Source organism: Budorcas taxicolor, chromosome 20 (genome assembly GCF_023091745.1).
Source record: "Budorcas taxicolor isolate Tak-1 chromosome 20, Takin1.1, whole genome shotgun sequence".
Taxonomy (NCBI): Eukaryota; Metazoa; Chordata; class Mammalia; order Artiodactyla; family Bovidae; genus Budorcas; species Budorcas taxicolor.
The window spans coordinates 44411579-44431968 of NC_068929.1; the positions used below are offsets into that span (position 1 = coordinate 44411579).

The window sequence follows — 20390 nt, forward strand, 5'->3', positions numbered from 1 at the left end:
GGGGAAAAAGTATCATAGATCAAAAAAGAATCTACTTATTAGTGCTGAGATACCAAAAGACCTTTGTTTCTGAACCAAGAATTTTAAGGAAAACCATATGGCTTCTAAAATTATTTTTCAGTTAATAGTCTTCAAACCTCACCACCAAAAGGTACTTTTGGGCCTAGATCAAGGGCTGAAATTCTTAAATTCCTCAAAATCCTCAGATTTCTGCTATAAATGTCTTCTCACTACCCTTTCATCTTTTTGGATCACTCAAGATGTGAATAAATGAAAATGTTTTCTATATTCCAAGGCCAACTGTGAACAGAGGCAGCAGACCTCGAAGGTTCATGACTGGCTCGTGCACCGTTTGACCACGCTGTCCAAACAGTGTTGGACATGTCCATGGTCTAAATTTGAGAAGCTCAAGTGTGTGTGGTGTGTGTTGGGGAGTAGAAGGGAGTGGTTTGACAGCCAAAATGATCAGATTTCTGATGTTAAAACAGGGTGAAGTATGTAATAAATTTTTTCTTTAAATTTATTAAAAGTACTCACAGTTAAGGTTGCACTGAGGAGTAAGTCACCAGAAAACAAAAGTGGAAAGTGAGTGAAATCGCAGCTGAGGTCAATTCAAACGTGCACTGAAACCAGCCAACTCTGCACGTCAGATGCTGCATACACTTTCAGTCACACATCTGCCCCTGATCCACATGCTTCCATAGCCGCCCAGTCCATCTTTCATTCACAACCAAGCTGTCTCCATCTCCTCAGTCATCCAGCTTCTAGGCCTTGTCCACCCTTGAGAACATCACTCAGGACCTACGAACTACCAAATCACCAGAGGTGTCAAGGTAGTAAAAGTGAAGGAAGTGAAGAACTGTGTCAAAGTGGAGACTAACAACCAAATGGGTTGTAAGCTTTTCCTATAAAGACATTACTGGAACAACTGGCAAAATTTGAATGGAATCTCCAGGTGAAGGGATATACGAAAATTCTCTGTATTGTTCTTACAGTAACTTATCTGGGAATTAGAAGGGGGCCAAACTGGAACTTCACATCACTTCTGAAACACAGGAGCTATAATACACAGTATTTTAGCTAAGTTCTGGCCTGGAGGGTAGAAGCCCCTCGCACACAGCATTCTGTTGTTATCAAGGTAGGATATAGTATCGAACTGCTGCGACTCAGGAAAAGTACTTATTTTCTACCAGTTTTAAAAAAGTAAATGGCCTAAATCATTTCCAAGCTAAAATAAGTTACCAAACAAAAAAACTATTCAAACTATCAAGAGCCAGAGAGTGAAATAAGGAGAGGAATGCTTCCTTTGAGGCAGAAACAGTAGGTCCTTGTTATTCCAGGACTAAATGGCTGTAAAAGGAGGTCTGGGAAGATTTGAACTCTGTGATGAACTGACATGAGGTCAAGGGGTGTCCTGTGTAGCAAGATCTTTGACACAGAGGGCAGCAAGTCTTTAATAAACTGCTATATAGTAAATAATTCTGCATGATATTTTAACATTTCATGCTTCTCAAACTCCTTGTCTATACCATAATTGCTTTGAGCCATACCACAAAACTGCAAGATCAGTGATTAACTGTGTAGATTCCAAGTACTATTTTCTTCTTGACTGGATTTTTGAGTCAATGTTTTATTAAAATTCACAGTTGATCAAGTGGAACAGGAGTTATAAGTAATCTTCCATGGATCTCTCTATCCCAGTGTAAGTTTCCCTAAATGGAAATTTAAACAATGAGAGATCTCAACTAAGCAAAACTACTAATCAAGAAGGGAAAAACAGTCTTTATAAATTAATTATAACAAGGAATAATCAGACCGCAAAGCACTCATACAGGTAAAAGAGGCCATATATACCTTAATATTTTTCTTTTTTCCATTTGGATCAAGTAAATGAAAACAGACAGGACCTTATCACCCAGTCCCAGAGGTCCTTAGACGATTTAACACTCAAAGGCTAATTCACATTCCAAAGCATTCACAGAGAAAAGGTGTCCTAGTTAACAAAACCTATTCAAGGGATAACTTTGCCATTCACCTTCCGGTTTGTGAAACTGGGATGACACAGAGGGCACATTTCTTGTTTTTATTTCAACATTTAAAATATTCACAGATGCAGTATTATATTCATCGACATCTCCATGGAAGATGTACCAAACAAAGCAGACAGGTATTCCACAAATACAGAATTACATATTTGTTAACCATGTGAATGTTTACCACTAGAGTTTATCTAGAAAAACACCACTTTAAAAAAGAAAAAAAAAGCAAAAAGTGTTTTGAGTGTTTCTCTGAATTTCCATAAAAAGTGAGTTGCAAATAATTTCAGGAGACATCCTAAGTATTATTAGCACTTTTAAATTTCAGAATTTCATAGTACTCTTCTAATATACCCCCATCAGGAACACGTAATAATCAATACACAGTTCTTTCACTTTTCCCCTCAATAGCCAAGCCAGGATGTACCCTTTTTTCCTGTCTTTCTTCCTAAACACATTATGTAGAATAGGCTGATCATCACAGCATTTTGACTGGCTAACGAGGTAGGAGCATTCTTCTTTCAAAAGAAGTTCTTAGGCATTTATGAAGCAAAACAAGAACAAAATTATAAGAGTGTTTTTCTAGTGGTTGTTCTTTAAATAAAATGCCAAGAGCCCTGGAAATTGGTCAGATGCTACTTGTAGTTTAAAAAAACACAGAGGAAAAATTCATTAAGAGAGGGCCTGCTACTGCACACATCCAAGGGCTGATGTGAATTCAATTAATTTTGGCATTACTAGGTAAGAAACCATTGCCTCAAAATGCCATACTTTCTTCCTGGAAGAAATCTTACCAAGAAGGTAAAGTTGAAACAGAAAACATTACCCTATCTTTTCTTTCCAACACAAGTTATTTTCTCTTCTTTTAACCCAGTTCTCATCCCTTTCACATGAGATTGATAATTTCTGTATATTATATATTCAGTAATATATCAAAATGAATTTACCAAGAACCTTATCAAAAATCTGCCAGAGAAACACTCCTTAGGTGAAAGTGTTAATGACAATGTTAAACAGCTAGAAAATGCCTAGGTAACAGATTTCAGCACCATCTCTGTACTAGCAGATTGTTTCAAAATGCACGTACCTCCTAATTTCACATAAACCTACGAAAGCTACCCATTATTCCCTTTTCATTTATACCAAAATCAGAGTTATATGTTCTAACTACCCTTTCTGTATATATAAGGAATTTACAAATCTACCCAATTCAGTTACTATGTTCCCAAATGAGGGGGAAGTTTTCAAACAAGCATGATTTGTCTAAAATATGTATTCTGAACACTTTGGTACCTATTATGTGATATAGGCTAAAATATCAGAAAGGAGGATTTCCTCAATTAATGCACATATTAGGGTTACTGCTTCAAAACATTTCTAAAAAAAATCTTTAAAATGTCAAAGAAACATAGCTGCCAGAAAAAAAAACTAGTAACTCCATGTGGCCTGGCAGATGGTTTTGAAATAAGTCCTTGACAATTCTACTATAAAATGTTTTAGACGTAGTAATCAAACTTGGTATTATAGTGCAACTCTCTGATATGGCAGTAACCATTTGCGATTTGCTACCAAATGTCAGAAACAATTTTTCACATCTTTAAATTTTTCTTTTAACTGTTCTATCTAGAACTATGTCCTGTCAATGTGATTAAAATATCAGTATGTCATCATCTAGAGTGAAGAGAATTCCTTCCTCTTCACTGCCGCCTTAATCTGTTACAGTTCCTTTACATTCTAAGGCACACCATGCCCTACTTATTGCTACAAAACCCCTGAAATCTGTGCCTCAGCCTATTTCTGCTTCATCATTATGGCTCAATGAAAATCAATTCAGAGTGCCTGCTAAAACTTAGTAACATTAAGTCTAGAATGCCATTGTCCAGTAGATAAACTGCAAAAGAACCAAGTCTACTGAAGCAAAGGCCAAAAATCACAAATATGTGCTCAATATGCTCTTTCCCCTAAAAACTGACATTTACTATGACAGTTAAGCTCAGCAATATCTCTGGCTGTCCATAATCCATACTCAATGTTATGAAATAAAATGTTAGGCCAGTAAGCTTTCATAATTTCTATTAAATCCTAGTCTAATGTAACAATATCTGATTTTATAGGTATCATCCCATGGTGAGTATGTATAATAAGTGAAAGCAAATCAGACACCTAAGTTATTATTTTCTGCAGACTAAGCAATAAGATAACAACTACACAGAATACTACAGGTTATGACATACATTTACTTGCTCGGAGTTTTCAAACAAGCTATGTTGTTTATCAAACTATATCTCCTAATACTTAACACAGTAGAATTAGTAATTGTAGTTCTCATATATTTTACTTACAAGTACCTTATTGAGATAACTAACATTTTGACAGTTTCAGACTTTCCAAATTAGCACAACATATTCAAGAGAAAGAGCAAAGGCAAAATGAAAATTGAACATGACAAGATAATTATTAGAAAGAAACAAAAGTGAGGAAAAAAGGGGAAAGTGAAATATCACTGAGGTCGGGGGAAAAAAAAAATCAAACAAGTCCAGACATCTGATTAGGACAGATCAACTATGAATTTCACAAATCACAAGTTTATAAATTCAATGCAAAGCACACCCTTTTGAACGGAAAGGCTGAGCTGAAACTAAAAGGTAGATAAAACTGTTATTTTGGGCCTTAAACAGTACCAACTCTTCTGATCAAAGAAGGCCACAACAGTTAAGATTGTATTACTTGATTTTATTTTACACTAGGTGGTGGACACAAAAGCAAGCCTCCTTAATAAAACTGACAATCAGCTTCACTCAGAACATTTTTAATAATGCACATTTAAAAAAAAGTATTCATCTTACAAATTGTTCTGCAATCCAAATATACAACAGCTTGGAAAACAATGTTTAGAAAACAAAAGCCAATGTAAAAAGACAGATTAAAACAACTAGAACAGTACAGAATTTATATGGCTCTGATTTTACAGTTTTCTTACTGCATCATCAATGTCAGAAATCTGTTCCTTCAGCTGGCTCCATTGTTCAGGATTTAAAGATATACCTAAAAAAATGTTTAAAAATCAAAAGTTAAAAAAAGCTACTTAAGCTCTTTTGAGGATTTTCTACTTCCAACTAAAATACTGTTTTATCAAAATTGCCATTTCAAATGGCACAATGGCACACTAAGAATCAAATCTCTTACATTTATTTGTCATATTCATCACAATTACTTTTGTAGGTCCATCCTTCTATCCAGTTTTACTTTCAACACCACATCCTACATAATGCCTATTATACCCAGTGAGAACAAATAATGATTTGAAGATCTGGCTCACAAATGCTTACAAACTAGCAGGCTACGTGGCCAAGCTTATATTTGGTTTGTGACACCCCATTTCTACAACCAGCTGTTTCCAACATTTGCTCACAATTTCCACAGGAATTCAGCATGAATGACTTTGTGCTTTCTTCCAGAAGCACTCATTTCACTCCGGAAAAAGCCCTGAGACATGGCCCATGAACTTTCTAAATCACGCATACTGGGTTAAGCATGCACTCTGGAGTCATGCTGCCAAGGTTCAAATACCAGCCTCACTGTCACTAACTCCATTAAACCTCAGTTTCCTCACCTGTAAAAAGATGCTTATAACGCAAATAGCTGTTGTGAAAAATTAGCCAAAGTGAATAAAATCTCAGCATATCACCTGACAAACATTTAAAAATTAGCTAATGACATGTTGTTCCTATTTAAGATGAAAAAGTATGAACAGAAAGTACTTTGTACTTTAAACTTCTAGTGTTCTATTCCTTGACACATACAAAGAGAGAAACTAGAAATGGAAGAATTAATAAATTTCTCAAAAAACTGCTAGGAGGCCGTGGAATTAAGAAGGAGGAGGAGAATGTATTGGGACAACACTGAGGAAGGATTAATCAATCACTTTAGTAAATGTTTACAGTAACAAGAAATTTGCCATTGGCTACATTGGGGCAATTTGAATGATCAATCCAAAAGTGGCCTAAAGAAGAAAAGGGTGTGAAAACAAAGGTTTTAAGTTTAATAAAGTCAAAATTCAATGAGGCAAACATGGTGCTTTTCAAAACGGCATGCGGGCAAAACAGAAAAAAATAAGGAGGCATTTTTCATTAGCTAAGGGGCAACCTAAAGCAGCTAACCAGCCAAATACAAGGATCTGTATTGGTGCACAAATATTCTCTTGCTATTTCGTGAAAGAAAGTGTGCTTTTGTGATGATGCCATGCTTGGGACTGGATGAAGCACAAATGGAGGACATTTGTCCTTTAGGATATCACCCTAAAGAATATCCTTTGGAGATGAATCCGAAGTCAATGCTGTAGATCAGGATTTTCCATTCCAGCTGTTATACTTTCCCAATGTCCCCACTCTAGTTCGGAACTGAGGTCATCTTCTTAAAGACACATTCAAATTAACAATAAAGTGGCAGCCAACTGAAGTGATACTAGGGGTATTACTGGGGGAGGAGAAGGTATTTCAACAGCTATATTTAAGACATCTCATAAAGTAAGTTAAATGTCCAAAAACGCTATAGAAGACAAAGAGAATCTTTCAGGACCTATTCACTGCCAACATTATTCCAATTTCAAATAAAGTCCAAACAATTTCAAGCTTACATAATCCCAATATTAGGACCAAATTTAGGAAATTAAACCTTACCTTTTCTTCCTGGTTTCATTTCACCTTCTGGATCCATCCAATATTCTCTGATATCAATTAAGACTTTCCCTTTAAAGTCCCGAACACTAACATACCTCATTTTCCCAATCTACAAAAGGAAAAAAAACATAAAACAGCTGTTTAACAATGATATCCATATTTATATTCTCACTTGCTGCACACTCACTCTACTTCTAAACACAAAAATAATTACAGTTCTCGATATCAACACTACATCAAAGGAGCTATCACTGTTAAAAAAGAAATCTTTCTAAGAAGATGAAACAAAGTACATGTCACATTTACAATAATTTTTACATTAAATGTGGGACATACATTAATGAAGTTACTTTGCTTTAAAAGAGAAGGAAATACTGTCACATGGTACAACATGCATGAACCTTGAGATCTTATGCTAAGTGAAATAAGCCCATCACAAAAAGCTTCATACTGGATGATTCCATTTAATGAGCTACCTGGAGTAGTCAGACCATATAGAAAGTAGAATGGTGGTTACCAGGGGATAGGGATAGGGAGGGGAGAAGGCAATGGCACCCCACTCCAGTACTCTTGCCTGGACAATCCCATGAACGGAGGAGCCTGGGGGGCTGCAGTCCATGGGGTCGCTGAGAGTCGGACACAACTGAGCGACTTCATTTTCACTTTTCACTTTCATGCATGGGAGAAGGAAATGGCAACCCACTCCAGTGTTCTTGCCTGGAGAATCCCAGGGATGGGGGAGCCTGGTGGGCTGCCATCTATGGGGTCGCACAGAGTTGGACACGACAAGCGACACACAGCAGCAGCAGGGATAGGGAGAAAGGGGGAGTTGTTATGTAATAGTTTTACGAGATGAAAAAGCTCTGGAAATGTGTTTCACAACAAATGTGAAAATATTTAATATCACTGTATGCTTAAAAATGGGGAAGATGGTTAAGTTTTATGTTGTCTTTTTTTTTTACAATAAAAATCATGAGAAAGCAAAATCTGGTACAAACTACAACCGTAGGAATCCACAGACTCGCCCAGCTACGCTGGTTTAGCAATCATTCTGAATATAAGAATCCAGAGTTCCAGTCGATGGGAACAAGAGAGCTTTTTCTTTTAGACATTCATTTCATATGACATTTTAACACATTCTACTTACAGTCTAAAACTGAGAATTTAGAACTTTTCATAGAAAACTATTTTTCAAAAATCTACTGCTGCCTAACTACCAATGGCACAGGGAAGGAAAAGGTTTTACTCAACAGTGACTACAAGCACTTTCCAACATATCTTATGCTGCTGCAATGTACTGTCTAGCACGTAAGCTAAGAAATTACACTTTCTAGTCAAAACCTCTACTCTCTCTGCCTGCCTCTTACCCATTTTAAACCTACTCTTCACTCTTACTAACTTAAAATACTAGCTATGATTTTGTGCTTAAGACACATCAAAAAGTCCCTTTCCTTACAAATCTGGGTCCCTTCATTATTAATCCCTCTTATTGGGATTGTGCTAACACAAGTACACACTTACGGCTTTCATCTTGCCTGTGATGCGCTCAAGCTGCTTTTTCTTATCTCAGATATTATTCATTTTGCTTTAGTTTTTCATTCTCAAATAAGTTTCTTGTCCTGTTGGTGTGACCCCTACTTTCAGGGTATGTCTCATGCTTTGTGGAGAAAATACAGTCCATTAAGTATGGATAAATGCCTTAAATCTCTTACCCACATCATCATGAATTCCTAAGTTCTATACCTTTTGTATCCCATTTCTTCCATATATAGCTGACCCTTGGAACAACTCAGGGGGGTTAATCCAAGCATAAATTATAGCCAGGCCCTCCACATCTGAGGATTAAACCAACAACAAATCATGAAGTATTTAGTATTGGAAACTATCCATGTATAACTGGACCCAGGTAGTTCAAATCAGCACTGTATTGTACATTCTTTCCCTTTCCACTGGTTTCGTATCTACCATTTCCAAACAGGTTCCATCTTCCCTTCCTAAAGTTACCAGTGATCTTACTGTCAGTATTAATGGCTTATTTTTTACAGTCCTCTTTGTATCCCTAGTGCCTGTCATATTGGGTTCCCAGCAAACTGTTTTAACGGATGAATTAAATAAGACCAAAATAATTATCACAGTGAAACTCCCAATAGTGATTTATAATATTGACTTAAATGAATATGTAAAGTTATCTTAGGCACCTACAGCACTGACGTGAACACCATTTCATTCTGGTTTTGTGGTAAGCCCATGTGACAGATGAATAGATATAATTAAAATACACTAAAAACCTCCAAAATTAATACTGATTAGGTAAGTCAACTCTGCATTCAGTGTGGGCTTGAGCAGTAGAAGAGACTGCAAGTGGTGAAATCTGACCCTGAAAAACTACAAGCCATTACTTAAGGAAAAAGTGATGAGGAAACAGACAAAGGAAAGGAGAAAGATACAATACTGATCAAGGATTCAGGGATGCAGATTCAAGGATAGGCTGAATAGATGGAGCAAATACTGAAAAGGACTTGAAATGCCAGTAAGAGAATTCTGAAGCCTTTATATAGGTCTTTGGAATAAGAACCAAAAAAAGAAAGAAAAACAAAGGAGAATAACACCACCTTTTCTGCAAATCTTCCTTTTATTCCTGAGAAATCTGATGTAGAAAATGGTTACAACTTTAAAATCTCACTAGGAAAAAAAGTTAAAGATCAAGACCAAAAGCAATCTATTTTTTAAAAAAGACAATATAAGTATATGAATGGCATTTTAAATGCCATTCTTAAATTAATAATAATGCTCAGTCTTAAATTAATAATAATACTCAGTTATTTTATGTAACCAGCATGGCACAATACAGTTAACACTACACACTGTTGGTAGCTATGTTAACTCCTACCTCGACCACTAGAAGCTTCTCACAAGCGTCCTCACCCACAATTTCAATGACGTGCATAACTGTTTTGTTTGCCAAAGACGAACTTAACGAGGTCTTTTCTTCCTCCCAAACATGGCTGACCATCACATATTTAAACCTTTATGATTTTACAATTTGAAGTCCCTAAACATTTTTCAAATCATTTGTGATTGTAATAAATAAATTATTTAAAGTAGGGAAAAAGTATAGATCAATAAACTGACACTAAAATTTGGCAAAAATGCTTCAGAGAACACCAGCACCAAAGAACTGTGGGGGTGAAAAGGAAAAGAAAGCCTGATGACACAGAATGATGCTGCTCCACCAAAATCTGAAACTTACTGTAACCAAAACTTACTGTGCATTTTTTATACGCTCCCTTAACATATCCAGCATCCACTTTAACACAAATCTCCGAAGATGGACCCTACAGAAAACTGCACTGTGTTTACTCCATTACTTTTCATTCTCCCAGTTCAAAGCAGCAAATCCACAGCACACACATTCATCCCAGAGCTTAAGTGATAGACACTAGAGGGAAAAGAGAGCATGCTTCGCCCCTGACATCAGGAATAAACCAAGGTGTCTGCTCTCACCACTTCTTTTCAATACTGTTCTGGAAATAATAGCAATAAAGCAAGAAAAAGGATGATATAAAAGCAGACAAAATCATCAACAGAGAAAATTCTAACACATCATTAAAAATATATATTTCACATTTATAAAATATTGAATGTTATAATTTACATATATTATGTAATATTATATATATTTTTAGCAACGAATGACTAGAAAATGATGTTAGGAAACAATACATTTGAGATAGAATCAAAACACACAAAATGCTTTGGAATAAATTTGACAGAAGATATACCAGAAAAATTACAAAACAGAAATTCAAAAAGATCTAAATTAATGGAGAAAGATACCAATATGATCAAGTTGCAGATTTTTTCCAAACTGTTCTTCAGCTTTCCCGATCCCAATCAAAATCCCAGTAGACTTTATAAAAACTGACGAACTTATTATAAAATGTGTATGTAAATACAAAATACATAGAATAGCAAAAATAATTCTGAAGGTGAAAAACAAACAATGTTAAAGGACTTACGCTACCTGACTGCAAAACTCACCATAAAAGTACAGTAATTAAGACAGTGTGGTACTGAAGTAAAGACAGGCATACAGATCAATGGAATACAACAGAGTTTAGAAATAGATATTTTATATATTTACTGATTTTCTTTATAAATATCCAAGGTGAGTCAATAGGAAAAGAACAGTCTTTTCAACAAACGGTAATAGAACAACTAGATTATCTGTACAGGGGTGAAAAATGAGTCTCAACAACTACCTCACACTACACACAGAGAAAACTAATTCTACTAGTTAGTTTTCTAATGAGCAGACCTATTCTATTAGTGACCTATTTCTAATTAGTGACCTATTCTCAAAAGATGAGTATTTAGTTTTGTGTTTTTTAGTCTTGTCTTATGGCTACTCCAAACAATTTTAATTTAGATTTTAGATTTGTCTTTGGTAAAGTGTACCTGATAACCTGGATCCTTAAAGATTCTAGCAATCTCTAACAAAGTTCCACTCTGGAAGCTATTTTCTAGGCATTTTTTTGGCAAATGAAAAACATAGAAAACATATAGTACTATTTTTAAAATTAAATAAAACTTATTACAAATTTACAAAATACAATGAGAGTAACTCATTTCCCTTTTAAAAACCCCATCCTGCACCTTTCTAATAAATTATCAAACCATTATTACTAATAAAGTCCTCATTTTATATAACGAATGTACTCACTCTAACATGCTTTGGATTCAAATTAAAAGTCAGTATTAACCACCAAAATATTTTTCTACGGCCAAAATACCATTTCAAGGAAAAAGCTCTAATGGCAATGAAATTAAATGTTGTATTATCTCTTCACTCAATCAATCCTAAAGGAAATCAACCCTGAATACTCATTGGAAGGACTGATGCTGAAGCTCCAATACTTTTGCCACCTGATGCGAAGAGCTGACTCATTGGAAAAGACCCTGATGCTGGGAAAGATTGAGGGCAGGAGAAGGGGACGACAGAGGATGAGATGGTTGGATGGCATCAACTCAATGGACATGAGTCTGAACAAGCTCCAGGAGATGACAGGACAGGGAAGCCCGGTGTGCTGCATTCCATGGGGTTGCAAAGAATCAGACTCGACCTAGCAACTGAACAATAACAATTCTCTTAGAATGCCTACCCAGACTACTTTCACAGACTAGATCTTATCTGAAAATAAGGCCTATGTCCCTCCCAGAGGCACTTTCAAAAGAATGAGGCGTCTATAAATAGCCTTTCAGGCTTGGGATCCTTTCAAATGAAGGTTTAAGAACTGAACTCACTTCTTTTTGGTGAGATAACCTCCCCATAATAAAAGAACTAGTTTCCCCAGCCTGCTCTAATATAATAAAATCTCTAAACATGGGTCCTGGTTTATCTGTACAAACAAGGGTAAGGCAGACAAGATAAAATCCACTAAGAAGCTACAGAGGCTCTATTATTATCCAAGTATAAGTAGGCATATAGCAAACAGAACTGATCAGAGAAAAGCCCAAGATAGTTGCAAGTAAATACTTGAAAGAAGTCTGTATCTTTAGTATAAATATTAAGTTGAAATATTCCAAAGTATTCCTTCATTCTATACAGGGGGAAAGGCTATGAAAGGAAGTGATACTCTCTTGCAGATTTTACATTTCCTTCTGCCCCTTATAATAGCTTTCAAGTGCACTTAGGAGAAAGTTCAACTCCTAAAAATGGCCTCCCAATAGGAAAGCCCTACAAGAGCTGACCCTTCACCTTCTTTACCAACTAGACCTCCTATCTACACTCTCAGCCAACCTTCCTACACAATCCAAGCTCCTTCCCACTTCAAGGCATCTGCACAATGCCCTCTACTTTGAAAATGCTTTCCTCTCCCCCACACTTGGCACAGCTGGCTGCTCCTTTATGTCGTAAACTTCAAATGTCACTTCCTCAGGAAAGATTCCGAGCATTTTCTCACTCATAATCATCTGGACGTTAACTTCTCAGCCTTTATCATAGTTTTAATCATATTGTCTACTCAAATAAATGAGGGCCCTTTCATAATTCTTCCTTACAAACAGCAATTTATGTTCTCTATCGAATTAGTCTACTCCTAGTACCTCTAAAATATACAAAAGTCCGAAGACTAAAGCCCATAAGTAAATAATCTGCACTCTGTCATTTTTAACATAATTTTTAATTTTAAAATGTATGTATTTAAAATGTACAACTTGATTCAATATTCAGACACTCAGAGTGAAAAAACTACTAGTATATTCAAGCTAACACATTACCATTTTTTGCATGACTGGTACATCTGAAAATCCACTTGCTGCTGCTGCTGCTGCTAAGTTGCTTCAGTCGTGTCCGACTCTGTGCAACCCCATAGAGGCTCCCCCGTCCCTGGGATTCTCCAGGCAAGAACACTGGAGTGGGTTGCCATTTCCTTCTCCAATGCATGAAAGTAAAAAGTCAAAGTGAAGATGCTCAGTCGTGTCCAACTCTTAGCGACCCCATGGACTGCAGCCCACCAGGCTCCTCCCTCTATGGGATTTTCCAGGCAAGAGAACTAGAGTGAAAATCCACTTAGTACAGTTCAAATGTTCAATACAGTGTTAAGTACAGTTATCATGTGTCTTATTTCTTAATCCAGACATATAACAAGGCGAAATTGAATAAAAGCATCCAATGTCTAGTTTCCCATTCTCACCTTAATACTGGTACTCTGTCTTTCAAGGACATCACTAACTTTTTCAAAAGGGTGCACACACACACAAGTCTCGCTTTCTAATAAAAACATGTTTGCATTCTCATCTTGTCCAACCTTCTGGCTTCAACTAATACTAACGTCTCTTTCTTATCTTTTTTATGTTCCCACAAAGCACTTACTTTTTTCTTGTTCCCATTACCACACTCTTCTTACTTTCTTTCACCTTCTCTTACCTATATCCTCTTTTTCCTTCCATCCTAAGTTATCACAAGACATGTACTCAATCACCTCCTCTTCCCTCTCTGGTTTATGCTTACTTCAGTGGAAGGCTTCAGTCAACTGCACTAATGTTTCCCACATGAACATTTCCCAACTAAATCCTCCAGGTGCAAAAGGAAAGACACTTTACCACACTTATAATCAGGTCACAAAGGCCAAACTTAACCACCCTTGCCATTTATCAGTGAAACCATCTCTACTGTCTCAAATTTGAAACCAGTCTTCACTGATTGCTTCATTCCTCCAGTCCACTCTTCCTCACTAGCTCTCTTAATCATCACTATTCCATCTGCTGGGAAAACCATCTAAGCCCTTATCACCTCACATCAATTTATCATCACGGCCTCTCCCATAAATCCTTCTTGTATCACGATGCCAATAACAAGTCTCCCTAAAACAAGATAAGAAACCCAAGGGAAAAAGCTGTATCAGTAATTTCATCAAAGCCCTCTAATGTATTTCCCTCAGTACTCAACCTTATTTCTAACCCCCCACCCCACCCAATATACAAACAGAAGGCTCATTTTCTCTTTACCTTTTCTGTTATCAAGCCAAAATTAGGCAGGTCATATTGCAGTCTCCCCTCTAGTAGTATCCTATCCACAGTGCACAGCCCAGGGCTAGACCTACCTCCTCCAATCTTCTCTATAAATGTGCAGTTTTCAATCTTTCTTCTTTTGATTCCTCTAACTTTTAAACTCCCTTTGTTTTAAATACAGCAAAACCACAGAACTCTAGATCGTAACAAAAATCTAGCATCATATAAATTGCTTTCATTTCTACCAACTTCTTCTTATATTTCAAGGACTATCCTTAGTCAAGAGAATAATATACAGAAGAGATTAGTAGGCATTATCAGATGAGGTACTTTTCATATTCTTCAGATCAAGCTGGGTAACACTTCTGGATTAAGGAAATACCAGTTTTACCTGAAACATATTATCATCTCTGCTGCTGCTGCTCTGCTTGGAGGATGACAGCGCTCTGGAAGTTTCACCAGTTTTTTGCTTCTTTACAGGTTTTTCGGGAGCAACTTGCTTTTTCCTCTTTAGCTTGAAAGAAAAGCAAAAATATGGTTAAAATTTGCATAAGAACAAAATGCATTTCAGGTTCAAAAGATTGCATTACTTTTTAAGACTTAAGAGGATCAAAAGATTACACTTATTAATAAAAAATCATCAATATATACACAGGCAAGTTTTAAGTTTTCCCTGACAACAGAACTATGAAACTAACACACCACTGTTATCTAGTACAATGTTTTCAAGCTTTTGGGTTTCCTGGGAAACTAAGATACTTCAGGCATTAGAGTGGTATTCACCAGACCAACAGTTATATTATAGATTGGGATCCCACATAAAATTTCTCTGTGAGAAAAAAAAGACTGAGGGGGGCTACCGTTGCTTTTAAATACACTTAAAACTTTTGGAAACCACAAGTCTACTAGTCAGTTATTTTTTACAAAAAAAAACATACTAATTAGAAAGACAACAACCAATTTATGATTATTTATGCCTGCCTATTCCAAAAGGGACTTGGACTTCCCTGATGGTTTAGTGGTTAAGACTCTGTGATCCCACTGCAGGGGGCCGGGGTTCAATCCCTGGTCAGGGAACTAGATCCATCCCACATGCCACAACTAAAAAAAAAGAAAAAAAATTCTGCATGTCGCGGGAAGACAGAAAATCCCAAGTGCCACAACTAAGACCCAGTGCAGCCAAATATATAAAATACTTAAAAGAAAAAAAAAAAAGGACGAGAAAACCAAAAGGGACTTAAATTGGTTCAGGGAGTTTATGAGTAGGGAAAGCTAAGAAAGCTATTTTGTACTGGAGACCAGAGGTCAACAACTCATCACAAAACTTCCTCATCACAAAAAAATCACTTTAGACAGCAATGTGTTAGACTAGCATTCAAAATCAAAACATTTTAAAAGCAGCATTACTATAAAAGCTTTTTATATAGACTCATTCTCAAAAAAGAGCTAACAGTCCATGAAAATCAGTAGAGCTCCCGATTCAAACAGTAGGGGGCAGTCATGTTCCTTGAAGTGAAGTGAAGTGAAAGTGGCTCAGTCGTGTCCAACTCTTTAGGACCCCATGGACTATGCAGTTCATGGAATTCTCCAGGCCAGAATACTGGAGTGGGTAGCTGTTCCCTTCTCCAGGGGATCTTCCCAACCCAGGGATCGAACCCAGGTCTCCCGCATTGCAGGAGGATTCTTTACCAGCTGAGCTCCCCCTGGTTCCCCAAGCCCAACAACACTAGAGTGGGTAGCCTATCCCTTTGCCGGCTCGTGGATCTTCCCCACCCAGGTGGATTTTCCAGACCCAGGGAATGCAGGGGTCTCCTGCACTGAAGGCAGATTCTTTACCAACTGAGCTATCAGGGAAGCTTCTTAGTTCCTTAGTGGAAGGTATAAATTATTACTGTTTTACCAAATTATATGATACTAGGCAAAATAAAATGTATATATTTATGTACACAAACCTAAAGAGTGGATTCATCTAATGGAAGTACTTGCAGGATTAATAGTACTGTTTAGGATAAATAGCAAAAATTAGCTCACTAAGCAATTACTCTTTTTATCAGTTCTGTATAGTCCCTGTAGACTGGTACATTTCCTGCATGTAAAAGCTCAATAAAGAATCTGTTAAATGAATGTATTCAAATGATATACTGTGTGCAAATTAAAAACTAAAAGACATTTCCTTCTCAAATATAGCTATGCATGCTCTTTGAAGCTTTTTTCAATCTTCCAAGCAAAATTATGATATGTATTTCAAGATCCTCATAGAAGCTCTCTTTTAACACTATTAACTGAGCTCAGAGACACAACTACGTAGCTACTAGGAGATAAAGGACAGTTGTGGAAGAAGCCCTCACTACAGTGTGAGATCTTCAGTTAAGCAGAATGCAGTTAAGCTTACAGCACAATTATCATCTAATGCAGAAAAAGCCTTTTCTATCAAAATGGGTAATTTCATGCTAGCTTTGCTGAGTGCTGATTTAACTAAAAGGAAAGGATCCGAGTAAATAACATTCTAATTTAAAACGTACCAAGCCAAATTTTATGTAATCTTCAGAGGCTAAGAAGACTATCAAACTGATTTCTGTTTTCAAAAAGTTCATATAATATGGCTCAACTACTATACAGAATGGGATTCCCAGGTAGAAAATCTGCCTGCTAATGCAGGAGACTCGAGTTTGATTCCAGGGTAGAGAAGATCCCCTGGAGGAAGAAATGGCAACCCACTCCAGTATTTTTGCTTAGAAATCCCACGGACAGAGGAGCCTGGTGGGCTACAGTCCATGGGGTTGCAAAGAGTCAGACATGACTTAGAACGCACAAGCACTATAAAGAATACCTACAGTTTAAAAAGTCTACTAAGCAATAGCTAATAGTGGCTTTGGCCTAAACTTAGTGCTATTCCCCCGGGGTCTGAGGTAGAGGTTGTAAAGCTCCTAAAAAGCCTCAACAGGAAACTTGCTGAAGTCAGAAAACTTGCTCAAGTCTGACTTCAGGGAGTGGCCTGCTTGTATACCACAAGTATCTAGGCATTTCAGTCAAGTGGGTCAGGGGCCACCTGCACTATCAGAAACATCCATCCAGGCTCTCATTTTAAGGTTCTGAGACGCTCTGCTGTCCTTCAGAACCAATACTGCTGAATTAAGTATCACAAAAATGACCTGGAGTAGTAACAGTCACCTTTTTGTCAACTTCACTGTCAGAATCGCTACCGGAAGAGCTTGAAGAAACAAGTTCCTTTGACTTAGGCATTCTGAAAGAAAAATACATTATGTAAATAATTCATAAACTTTTTCATTACCTTCAACTTAACTCTACCCCAAAGATTCAAGAAGTTCCACAGTTCATTCTACCATTGTGGGGCACTAGAATTGTTACACTGAGCACAATGCTATAGAAGTTATGCTCTTAATCTAAAGCTCTTCCATGTTGAAAATAACATGCAGAGGGAAGAGTTCTAAACCCAGCAAAGAACTAAATGTCATACACATCTCATACTCCTACCTCTATTTCCTTCTCAAAGTCAGTGGGTCTTTTTATACTTCATTTTAGCAGGGTTAGATGCTTATGGATAGGAGTTAGATGTTTACAGATAGAGTACATTGCAAAGACACAGCTGACAGCAATCACTGTCAAACCAGGAAGAAATATGAACAATTCTCAGTATTGCTTTTTATTTCCCACCAATGAGACTTACATACAATTATTCATTGCAGGAATTAATCCCAATGTACACATAGCATGGTGGACAACTGTACTATACAGCTGTCTTTATCTAATTAGCTTTATCATTATAGTCATACTTTTCATGTTCTGTGTAGGTTCTTAATCTTTTCGTTTTGACCGTTCCAATCAAAAGAGCAAGTTCTGATTCAAAGTTATACATAATTAACGTTCACTTACATTTCACACTGATTTTCTACTCTGAAATATAACTAAAATTTGAAGAACCTGCTTACGGGAGGGGTAAATCCTTTCCTCCACTTCCTACTATGACCCTAGTTCCCTAGATTTTGGAGATCCCCCCAGACAGAGGTACGCAGGCTAGTGCCTTCCCTGTGGAGTTTACAGAGTGCCTGAACCTAAAGCAGAGTCTTGTGCCTCTATGTGTCCCAAATTTCAAGGAATTTCATGCTCTACCTCTTTTCAAAGCACTTGTAATACCAAGTGGTAAAACTCCATGTATTTTCATAGCAAGTATCTTTCGCTCCCTGCATCTCCAATTCAGAAGAGACTGTGCCCTATTAATTTCTATATGCCCTCAAGGGCCCAATATACACAAGAGACACTGTAAATGTTTGCTGAATAAAAGAGAAAAAAAAAGACTTCAACAACCATAAGTAATTCAGCTGTGTACTAAACTTGCATAGCAATGGCATTCAATGTGTCTCACAAGAGGAGGTCAAGGTAAAAGAAATGGGCCATCCCTACTCTAGCCACTTAATTCAAAAAGCTCAAACCATGCTCCACCCAGCCATGTTGATTTTAACTGGCAATTTCTTGATAACAAGAAGAGTAAATTCAGAGGGGAGCCAGCAACGTTTACAACCACATTTTATACATTAATCCAGTTACTGCTCCACTTTACAGCCTAATCTCCAAAATCAGTGTAGTTGTTTCTGTATGCTAGCTGCTAATAATGCCAAGAAGCTTTTTTTTTAAGGTAATTAAATTGAACATAACCTATTTTTCACTTTGAAACGGTCAAGCATAACTACACCATCTGCTCATTAAAGGTGCCCGGGGTGGCTAAGATCATTTCAAAGAACCACCTCGTGTTTAACCCAAATAAGTCCCTCCGTCATGAAAACCAGATAATGGTAACTAAACTACTCTTTGAACTACTAACAAAATGTATTTTCACTTTTACTTAATGAGCCTTTACTGTTCGGGAGCGGGGAGTGGGGACGGCGTGGCTCGTAATTCAGGCAAAGTAATACTGAATTACGAGTAATAGTCGTGCGGAATATACAGAAAAAGCAAACAACAGCTTAAAAAAAAAAGGAAATCTTCGATTTTTAATAAAGGCCTGGGGGAAGAAGGATTAGAAAATAAGAGGTAAAGATAAACTAGAACTAAAGGGCACGAGAATTCGGTACCACACGAGGGTGGTAAGCACCCAAACGGGGGAAGCGGGTCCCGGGATGCCAGCAAGCCTCCCGAACCCCGGGACAGGCGACGGCTGGGGCGGTGGGAGACAGGTTGGTCGGAGGGGGCGTAGGAGGCGCCGAAATGCAGAGGAGACGGAGTGGGAAGAGGAGGGACTTGCACCAAGCGCCATTTTCTTCCCTCGAAGAGCTCACTCTCCCCCCAACACACCAGCCGTTCACTCCTCCACCCACGGACTCCCCCGCCGCACCCACGGCCTCCTCCGACCCGGTCCGCTCCCTCCCGCCCCTAGAGCGTCCCAGCTCCGGGGAGCAAGGATGAGGACCCCAGAGACGCAGGCCCCGCACGCGCCCCCGCCCGGGACCGGGCCGCTGCTGCATTGTCCCGGGGGTGCCCCGGGCCCCTTCCCGAGGCTCCTCGGCCCCGCCCGGCCGCACCCGCCGCCCGAGATCGCCTCACCCGCTACCCCGGGGCCGTTCCCGGGAGCCAGCTTCACGCGCCAAGGGGGCCTGAAACGCGTGGGGCTCGTAGTCCGGGACGGAGGAGGGGGTCCGGAGAGGCCGAGGAAGGGAAGGGGGAGATCAGGCAGCGCCGCCATTTCCTGCGGCCGTGGCCGACAAGGAACCCGGGCGTCAGGCGGAGAGTGGCCGAGCTGGGAAGGTAGGGGTCGGCCGAGCGGTGCTTCGACGGGTAGGGGTGGGGGCGGGGTCCCGTGCACTCACGCTCCGCTCCAGTAGCCGAAGTGCCTTCTGCTCTCTCACTAGCGACTGACAGAGAAACGGAAGTGACGGCAGCAGAGAGACGCCGGCCCCGCCCCGCTGAGACTACGCACACGCGACGGGGCGCGGCTTCCTCGCCAAAACCCGACACCGAAACCCTTTCCAGGGCCTTAAAGGGCCCGCCCCTCATCCTGAACTGAAACCGGGAAAGATGCAGCGAAGATTGGATTTGACTGTGAGTGAAAGAGGGAACGAATTAAACACGAATGACTAGCAACGATGGTTTTTCCAGTAGTCATATATAGATGTGAGAGTTGGACTATAAAGAAAGCTGAGCACCGAAG

General features: G+C 38.5%; 1 protein-coding gene across 1 annotated transcript; it reads right to left on the bottom strand.

Annotated features, from left to right (window-relative positions):
* Positions 1-1982: 1982 nt before the first annotated feature.
* SUB1 (SUB1 regulator of transcription) lies at positions 1983-20133 on the bottom strand. Its single transcript, XM_052659136.1, has 5 exons — positions 20050-20133; positions 17399-17471; positions 14619-14741; positions 6716-6824; positions 1983-5081 (listed from the first exon to the last, which is right to left on the bottom strand). The coding sequence occupies exons 2-5, from the start codon at positions 17468-17470 to the stop codon at positions 5002-5004; spliced, it is 384 nt and encodes a 127-aa protein (XP_052515096.1). The 5' UTR covers position 17471; positions 20050-20133; the 3' UTR covers positions 1983-5001.
* Between the last annotated feature and the right edge of the window lie 257 nt (positions 20134-20390).